The sequence below is a fragment of the Carcharodon carcharias genome, chromosome 1 (assembly GCF_017639515.1).
Source record: "Carcharodon carcharias isolate sCarCar2 chromosome 1, sCarCar2.pri, whole genome shotgun sequence".
In the NCBI taxonomy this organism is placed as follows: Eukaryota; Metazoa; Chordata; class Chondrichthyes; order Lamniformes; family Lamnidae; genus Carcharodon; species Carcharodon carcharias.
In genome coordinates this window covers 138,948,160-138,958,255 of record NC_054467.1, presented here as the reverse complement: position 1 = coordinate 138,958,255, position 10,096 = coordinate 138,948,160, and the positions used below count along the sequence as shown (strand labels likewise).

Genomic DNA, 10,096 nt, shown 5'->3' with positions numbered 1-10,096 from the left:
AAAAGAGCAAGTTTGAAAACTAAATACACTGTTTTAAAGTGTTTGTAAGTTAAATAAAACTGCAAAAAAAAATAAACTTGATTTCTTTCTTGCATTATACGAACCTGGTTACTGAGCAGCATTAAAATTTTAAGCAAGGTGTCTGTTTCATGTTCTATGGTGGAAATGTACATAATTTCTATTCCAACAAAACTCAACCCTATACAATCACTACAGCATAGGATTTCTGCAAACTTGATAATTAAAAATTTAATTGATCATAAATTTCAAATAGTCTTTAGGGGTGATGGCGTTTTAAAAAGTGATAAATTTGCATGAAAAATGATGTACAAATCTCTTGGAAAGGTTTAGAATAGTAATTCATGGTAAAGTAGTGCTGAGCAATCAATATCTAACACTTGCTGTTCTTTCTCTCTGTCCCAACATGGGTATTTTCAATCAGAAAATATTTTCTGCATTGGAACCTCACACTCCAGAACAAAATAGTGCTAGGCACTAACAGCAGAGCAGCAATACAAATTCTTCTTCGAGTCAAAACTTTTCCCCATCATTATTGCATCAAACTTAAAAATCTTGTATTTTTACTGCTTTAAAACAATAGCAAATATCAAGCAGAATGAAGAACTTTATTAGTTAAAACTTGGGTGTCACATTTGCAAACTCAATTTTGTGCAAAAAGGCTACAAAAGTTAAAATTTAGTTTTAATTTCTTTTAAAAAAAACCTTAATTTACCCACAATCTCACTTAAAGGTCTAGATCCTCTCAAGTTTTACTTTATATCAGCACAAGATAAACATTTTGCAGTTGGAAAAATAATCTTTTTCAACTGAAATGCATGTTAGAACAATAATGAAACAGCAAATTGCTCAAATTTCAGCAACTTCAAGACGTTTCAGAATGGACAGTTCCTAACCTCTGTTCTGATATTTCAAAACACTACAAATATAAATTAAAGACTCAGGACAATTATACAAAACAAATTTTAAAAAGGTTGAATCTAATACGAAGAGTACATTTATCAGAACAACAGTGACAGGAGTCAAATAGGCACTCTTAAGTATACCAGGATAAAAGTGTCACTGTATTCAATCTGCTCGATATCCCTGAGTGTTGCCATTTAAAAAAAGCACCGCACACTTAAATGTTTGATATTGTGCAGTAACTTTGTAAACCCACATGAGATAGTTGCATACTCAGAATTAGGAAGGAATTTTCTCGTCAAATCATCCTTCAATTCAACTTAATTTTCACAACACCTTGCTGTGGCTCCGTGAACCTATAACAAAGCAAATATTCATTAAGTCAATTCAATCATCAATTGTAGCACTGTTGCTTCAGAGCCAGAAGATTGTAGGTTCAAATCCTACTCCAAAGACTTGAGTATAAAAATCTCAGCTGACACTCCAATGCAGTATAAAGGGAATATATTCACTGTCAAAAGTGCTATCTTACAGAGACGGCAAAACCAAGGCCCTGGTTGTTCTCTCAGGTGGATGTAAAGGATCATGTAACACTATTCTGAAGTAGAGTGGAAGAGCTTTCCTGTGTCATGATCAATGTCATAAAGAAACAGATTATCTAGTCATTGCTGCAATGCTGTTTGTGGAAGTTTGCTGTGCACACAATGGCTGCCTGGTTTCTTACATTACTATGGTTTAACTATAAGGTGCTTTGGAATGTCCTGAGGGCATGAAATGTGTTATATAAATACAAGACTTTTATAACACACCCATGCATCCAGTTGCATTTGTCTGAAAATGTTACACTTTATGCAGTTACTAATTAAATCAATTAAATACTAATTGATGCATTTGACAATATTAAGCACTTGGTAACAGTAGACATTATACCAACGACGCAAGCTGACTTATCCGAACATTTTTGATTAACCAGCTTTGCTGAAAGCTAAAGTGGTTTCTTTTTATTATCCGTATGGTAATCTATAGATTCCACTGCCCAAGATACATTTTCTCATCAAGAATGGTCAGTGCAAGATCAAGATCTGTCAACTGCCAAGAGTCAGAAGATCGGACTGTGGGAGTGGCTACAAGGTTGAGAATGTTACAAAGCTTTGGGGGAATTCCAAGAGGAGAATGAAAACTTAAAATGTCATGTGTTTGGGGCAGGCAGCTAATGTAGGTTAGTAAGGACAGGGTTAACAGGCAATTGGACTTAACATGGTACAGTATATGGACAGCTGCATTTTGGGCAAGTTTTAATTTTCTGAGGATGGAACATGGGAGGCCAATGAGGAAAACATCTGAGGAATCAAACCTTGAGGTGTCAAAGCATGGTTAAGGATTTCAGTAACAGAGAGGCCAAGATAGAAGCAATGTTGCAGAGGTAAAAATAAGCTGTACTGGTGAATCATAGGATGTGGGGTTTGAAGCATTGAGTATCAAGCTATCACATGGTCTTGTTCAGCCAGTAAGAGTGACGAGGAATGAGGAAGGGAAGAGTGTGCCTGGTAGAAGTCGAAAAGAATGTCTTCCTATGATCAGTTCAAGGACACAGTGATTTCTATATCCGATAATCCTTGTTCCAACTAACCAAAATGCAAGGACTTAGCATTGTACAATTCTCTTCAATGCTTCATAAACAACCTATATGGATGTTTAAGAAATCAAGACCACACCATTTTAAAAACTAAATATTAAAAATAATTACTTTAAAATCAGTATGTTAGTTTCTGCACTTTATTTAGAAATGGGAATCTAATCCCAATAAATTTATGAGGAATGGTGAAAGCATGTTAAAATACAGATAAATTGCTACTCCATCCTACAGTAAAAAGAATCCTCTGGCATGGCAGAAGGCAGAAAACAAGATTTAAAACAATCAAAAGTGTAACAACTAGAACTTTACTCTTAGTTTCTTACACATCCAAAGTTATTGATGCACAGCCTAAGTGTACCTGAAGTTGTGGCTTTTGAGGTAGTCAATGACAGCTGGTTTGATACGTGCTACTCCCCCTTGGCTGTGGCTTCCCCTCCCAGTTATGACAGACAGGTAAGGTTTACCACCTTTTCGCTGGTATTCTGAAACAAAATTGTAAAAATTGAAGTGCATTTTGTCACTTTAAGAAATAAGAATGTATAAACTCAATTAAACAATAGTCTACAAGAGTTTTAATGGTCTATTAATTGTTTGCACAAGCTAGTTCATTTAGGCTCTCAATTAGATGGGTTCAGCTAAAATCTTAGTTATTATTTAGCTATTACTCAGCTCATTTGATAAAAGGTATTTCCAGAAACAACAATAAGACAACCATGAAGATATTCAGCCTAATCTACTTACTTTCATGATAATGCTTATTATTTCAATTTTCTTCATCAGCCTTAATTCAACATTAGCACTCTCACCACTGGGTCAGGTCATGAGTTCAAGCCCTATTCCAGAGATTTGAACACATAACAGGGTAACACTTCAGTGCAGCACTGAGGGAGTACTGTTTTGTAGGTGCCACTGTCTCTTGCAGGGGGTGTAAAACTGCTATCTTGAGTGGACGTAAAAGATCCCATGGCAGAAATCCAAGAAATTCTCGCAGGGACCTGGCAATCATTAATCCTCAATAAACATCACTAAAGCAAATTATCTGATCACTTATTTCTTTGCTGTGAGACTTTGCTATGCACACATTAACTGCATTACAACAGCAATAACAATTCAAAAGTAACTCACTGGCTGTGAAGTGCTTTGGAACATAGTCAAATCATGAAAGATACTACAGAAATGCAAGTTATTTTCTTTCCTTTAATTCATCACCATTCTATCATCACAATGGCCTAGCTAATACTAATGAAAAATCAACATTTCTGCTCTAGGACATTGGTAAAGTGAGGGTTGTGTTTTATTTTTGCAACCTTCTTTCATACTATTTTGACTCCTGTCTCTTAGATGCATTAACCCTACATCCCCAAATCTTTGACAGATTACATTATGTCCTGTACACAAAAAGCAGGACAAATCCAACCCGGCCAGTTACCACCCCATCGGTCTAATCTCCATCATCAGTAAAGTAATGGAAGGGGTCACAACAGTGCTATCAAGTGGCACTTGCTTAGCAATAACCTGCTCACTGATGCCAAGTTTGGGTTCCGCCAGGGCCACTCAGCCCTGACCTCATTACAGCCTTGGTTCAAAAATGGACAGAAGAGCTGAACTCCTCAGGTGAGGTGAGAGTGACTGCCCTTGACATCAAGGTAGCATTTGACCAAGTGTGGCATCAAGGAGCCCTAGCAAAACTGGAGTTAATGGGAATCACAGGGAAAGCTCTCCACTGGTTGGAGTCATAGCTAGCATAAAGAAAGATGGTTGTGGTTGTTGGAGGTCAGTCATCTCAGCTCCAGGACATCACTGCAGGAGCTCCTCAGGGAGGTGTCCAAGGTCCAAGCATCTTCAGCTGCTTCATCAATAACCTTCTTTTCACCATAAGGTCAGAAGTGGGGATGTTCGCTGATGATTGCACAATGTTCAGCACCATTCACGACTCCTCAGATACTGAAGCAGTCTGTGTCCAAATGCAGCAAGACCTGGACAATGTCCTGGCTTGGGCTGACAAGTGGCAAGTAATATTTGAGCCACACAAGTATCAGGCAATGACCATATCCAACAAGAGAACCCAACCATCGCAATAAATGCTGGCCCAGCCAGTGAAGCCCACATCCTGGGAATGAATCAAAGAAAAGGAGCAGTAGGCTAATCAGCGCTTCAAGCATGCTTCACTATTCAATAATATTGTGGCTGATCTTTGCTTCAGTTCCACCATCCTGCACTACCCATATAGCCCTTGATTCTCATATTATTTATTTATTTTTTTAATTCATTCACGGGTTGTGGGCTTCATTGGCTGGGCCAGCGTTTATTGCCCATCCCCAGTTGCCCTTGAGAAGGTGGTGGTGAGCTGCCTCCTTGCACCGCTGCAGTCCATGTGATGTGGGTACATCCACAGTGCTGTTAGGAAGGGAGTTCCAGGATTTTGACCCAGCGACAGTGAAGGAGCGGAGATATATTTCCAAGTCAGGATGGTGAGTGACTTGGAGGAAAGCCTCCAGGTGGTGGTGTTCCCATCTATCTGCTGCCCTTGTCTTTCTGGGAGGTTGTGGTCATGGGTTCGGAAGGTGCTGTCTAAGGAGCCTTGGTGAATTCCTGCAGTGCATCTTGTAGATGGTACACAATGCTGCGACTGTGCATCAGTGGTGGAGGGAGTGAATGTTTGTGGATGTGGTGCCAATCAAGCGGACTGTTTTGTTCTGGACAGTGTCCAACTTCTTCAGTGTTGTAGGAGCTGCACTCATCCAGGCAAGTGGGGAGTATTCTATCACATTCCTGGTTTGTGTCTTATAGATGGTGGACAGGCTTTGGGGAGTCAGGAGGTGTCACACGATTCCTAGCCTCTGACCTGCTCTTGTAGCCACAGTATTTATATGGCTAGTCCAGTTCAGTTTCTGGTCAATAGTAACCCCCAGGACGTTGATGGTCAGGGATTCAGTGATGGTAATGCCATTAAACATCAAGGGGGCGATGGTTGGATTCCCTCTTGTTGGAGATGGTCATTGCCTGACACTTGTGCGGTGTGAATGTTACTTGCCACTTGTCAGCCCAAGCCTGGATATCATCCAGGTCTTGCTGCATTTGGACACAGACTGCTTCAGTATCTGAGGAGTCGTGAATGGTGCTGAACATTGTGCAATCATCAGCGAACATCCCCACTTCTGACCTTATGGTGAAAGGAAGGTTATTGATGAAGCAGCTGAAGATGCCTGGAGCTAGGACACTACCCTGAGGAACTCCTGCAGTGATGTCCTGGAGCTGAGATGACTGACCTCCAACAACTGCAACCATCTTTCTTTATGCTAGCTATGACTCCAACCAGCGGAGAGCTTTCCCTGTGATTCCCATTAACTCCAGTTTTGCTAGGGCTCCTTGATGCTACACTTGGTCAAATGCTACCTTGATGTCAAGGGCAGTCACTATCACCTCACCTCAGGAATTCAGCTCTTCTGTCCATGTTTGAACCAAGGCTGTAATGAGGTCAGGAATGAGTGGCCCTGGCGGAACCCAAACTTGGCATCAGTGAGCAGGTTATTGCTAAGCAAGTGCCACTTGATAGCACTGTTGTGACCCCTTCCATTACTTTACTGATGATGGAGAGTAGACCGATGGGGTGGTAATTGGCCGGGTTGGATTTGTCCTGCTTTTTGTGTACAGGACGTACCAGGGCAATTTTCCACATAGCCAGGTAGATACCAGTGTTGCAGCTGTACTGGAGCAGTTTGGCTAGGGGTGCAGCAAGTTCTGGAGCACAAGCCTTCAGTGCTATTGCCGAAATATTGTCAGGGCCCATAGCCTTTGCAGTTATCAGTGCCTTCAGCCGTTTCTTAATACCACGTGGAGTGAATCGAATTGGTTGAAGACTGGCATCAGTGATGTTGGGGACCTCTGGAGGAGGCCGAGACGGATCATCCACTCGGCACTTCTGGCTGAAGATTGTTGCAAATGCTTCAGCCTTATCTGTTGCACTTCTGTGCTGGGCACTTCCATCATTGAGGATGGGGATATTTGTGGAGTCACCTCCTCCAGTGAGTTGTTTAATTGTCCACCACCATTCACAATTGGATGTGGCAAGACTGCAGAGCTTAGATCTGATCCGTTGGTTGTGGAATCGCTTAGCTCTGTCTATCACTTGCTGCTTATGCTGTTTGGCACGCAAATAGTCCTGTTTTATAACTTCACCAGGTTGACACCTCATTTTTAGGTATGCCTGGTGCTGCTCCTGGCATGCCCTCCTGCACTCTTCATTGAACCAGGGTTGATCCCCTGGCTTGATTTTTTAAAAAACATCAACCTAGCAGCTACTGCCTCTAGAAGAAAACTTACATCAACTGCCAACATCTTCAAACCCCTCAGGATGCGGCATCAAGGTGACCGCCAAACCAGCCTGGAACGAACCAAGTCATCAACTTACAAGTCCTGTGTATCTGTAACTTTTATCGTACTCTAAAAAGCCGGTTTAATCTATTCTTCCACTCTGCAACTCAATGCGTATGTGAACATAGAATGTATGTGAGCGTGGAAGTTGGAGCTTTTTTTTAAAAATTACTTTACATAGACTGGGTTAAGTACCATAAATACTATCCTCTTTTCTTCTGAATAGACTTAAGAAAACCTGTGTCTTTTACAGTTACAGTACTTAAACAGTTAAACACTTACCAAATTGATAAGCATATCCTTTTAAAAAGAAATTATTGTGGTCAAATAAGGAATGGGAAAAGATAAAGGAGCCATCCTACCTTTCCTCACCTGATCATAACAGAAGTCTGGAAAGAGCAGTGATAACTAAGCAGAGACAAGGGATACGACAAAGCCTTTTTCTCTTTCAGAAGCTGATTCTCTAATTTTGACCATATGTATTACTAGTGACCTACCATTGATCTTCTCAAATAGCACTTTTTCCAGATGGTATTGGGCTTCTTCCACATGAAGGCCATGCAGGTCTAAAACATTTTGTGGAAGCAATGACACATTCACTCGCTTCAAAATTTTTGCAGCAGCTCTGTAGTTGGCTTCCTTCATCTTTTCTCCATGAAGGTGACCCTTGAAAAGTACTTGATTATATTAAAACTCAAAACACAACATTGCATTCACAGTTAAATTCATAAATTTCTAACTAAGTAGAATAGTACTTTTAGTATCAAAGGATTGGTACAATTCCAGTAAATGTAACACAGCTTTCAAAGACAGACTCTCATTACTCTGAACTTTCTGGATGCTCTTCAGAATTATGTAGGTAGGACAAGAGGTACATCAGTATGAACTTTATTTCTAGTTGCAGGCAACTTGCATATTATAATAATAAGTTTAAACAAACTGGGCTGAATTTTCATCTTGGGGGCAGGAAACAGGAGTCAGGACTGTTTCTGGGTCCCACAAACTGTCAACAAGCCAGCTTCTTCCAAGCAATCACCTGAGCTATATGGCACTTGAGCTGGAGTTGCTTGTTTTGAACTGCAAAGCATATTAATTAATGAAAAGCCGGATGACAAAAAGGTAACCACATAGCAGAGGAAAAAACCTTAAGTTCGAACCTGTGGTTTTGCTTTCAAACTTGTTGAGGAAAGGCTGAGAACAGAAGGCCACCCTGAAGAGCTCGCACTCCCTCCCTCTCTGCTTTGTGAAACCATGTGTGGTTCTCAGCCTGTAGCTAGATAATCCTCATCTGAGTGTAGTTTGCATAATTTTGGACTTGCAAGCTGAGACAGGAAGAATTAGTCCAGCTATACTCTCCTCCATGCTGAAGCATTGTTGGTGAACTACCCAACATCTACTGGGTCCAGAGGCACGTTTTCACCTGAGGGGACTTTAGAACGCCAGTATCAAATCTCTGTGCACTTCAATTATTTTTTTTTCCAAGAAAGGTTTCTTCCCATCCGCCCAACTCTGCAGAGACTTTTGTTTGTCTGTGTATGTGTGTCTGTGCGTGTGTGGTGGGGAAGTTTAAAGAGTTAGTTACACTTCCAGATTATAAATACGTGTCAACCAGCTCTTGAAAGTTGTTTAAAAAGATTTTTTTGAAAATAAATTAATCATTCAGATTTTTTTGGAAGAAGCCTGGTCAGTCTCTTTTCTTCTGGGTACTAGAAGTATAGGTACACAATTGACCATTTTGGTGAGAAAATTTAAATTTAAATTAACGGTACGACATGCAGAATAGTGGGGCTTGATAATTTGTGCACTCCTTCCGTCCTGGTCGAAACAGTACCCCCTCAACAACTTCCTTAAAAATTCACAAAAAAAATTGAGAAAGCAGCCACGCCAGCATTGTGCGGTTTGAGGGGGAAGTCCACTACAGGGTGGCCTTTGGCTACACCTGCACCAAGGCAGGGTTGACCTCCTTTAACTGTCCTTATGAAGGCTCTGAATGAGTTTAACTGACTGCCCACCTCAAGGCCCTGCCGAGGCCTGAACGTACCTCTGCCAAAATGGCTGGTGCCAGGAATGGGATTGGGAAAGTATCAAGTATCAAGACAGGTGGCACCGGTATTTTCTGACCCCATCTGTGTCACTTTCCAACCTTGGCAAGTTCCGAAAATTTTGCCCATTTTGTTCAACAAGATGTTTGAATCCTTTCCTGATGCTTCTTTGGCGAATGGACTTTATGATGATAAAACACTTAGACCAGGAAAGGCCCATGCTTCAATCCTTGGTCTGTGCTGTGGTAGCTGATACCAGCCATAATGGTGGTGGGCACTACAATTCAGCTCACATGGACACCATGAATGGTTTTGGAAACACCAAGGATGAAATTGAAAGTGATCCAAGAAACTTTTGTCAGTTTAATGGTTAATATATCCAAGCAGTCCATCCAGCCAATGCAGAGAAGCAATTAACACTCAACAGGTATAGTAACTGAACTACAAAAGAATGCAAATCAGAGGATGTCAAGATCAAGCTGTACAATGTATCCTGTGTCCTGAGTACCTTGTACTGTCCTAGTCACCGGGAAACAAAGACATTCAACTGTTGGAGGTAGTGCAGAGAGAAGCCACAAGCTGATCCATAGTTTAAAAAGTATGAGAAATGAAAGAAGACAGTAGAAACTGACTTCTGAGTCTGAACAGGGTGCCTGCAGAGTAATCTCATAGAAGCATACAAAATATATGAGTATGGAAAAGGTAAATCTGGAATATTACAAATTAAATTGCAAATGTTGGATAAGGGAATGTAAGTTTAAAAATAGCAAAAGGTAAATTTGGGACAGTTGTCAGGAAATTTTCACAGAACAATCAAATAAACTTTAGAGTTGGCTCAGTGCAACATTTTTGTCTGAGTCAGTAGGTTCAAGCCACACTCCTGAGCACATTATCTAGGCTGACATTTCAGTGCAGTACTTCTGGACTGCTGCATTGGCATTGGTGCTTTCTTTCAGATCAGCTATTAAATCAAGATTATCCCTCAACCAATATCACCAAAAAAAATCTGGTCACTTATCTCACTGCTGTTTGTGGGACTTTGTTATGTGGATTTCTGAATATTTCCAGAGTGATAACAATTCAAATGTATGTTATTGCCTATCAAGTGTTTTGGGATATCCTG

General features: G+C 40.7%; 1 protein-coding gene across 1 annotated transcript in view; it reads right to left on the bottom strand.

Annotated features, from left to right (window-relative positions):
• Nucleotides 1-607: 607 nt before the first annotated feature.
• The window catches only part of n4bp2 (NEDD4 binding protein 2), a 103,065-nt gene continuing 93,576 nt past the window's right edge, over nucleotides 608-10,096 (bottom strand). The window contains exons 14-16 of the mRNA XM_041188896.1: nucleotides 7,429-7,597; nucleotides 2,916-3,039; nucleotides 608-1,277 (exon numbers count right to left, since the gene is read on the bottom strand). Coding sequence (XP_041044830.1) covers nucleotides 1,232-1,277; nucleotides 2,916-3,039; nucleotides 7,429-7,597 — 339 coding nt within the window. The 3' untranslated portion in view covers nucleotides 608-1,231. The remainder of the gene's footprint in view (nucleotides 1,278-2,915; nucleotides 3,040-7,428; nucleotides 7,598-10,096) is intronic.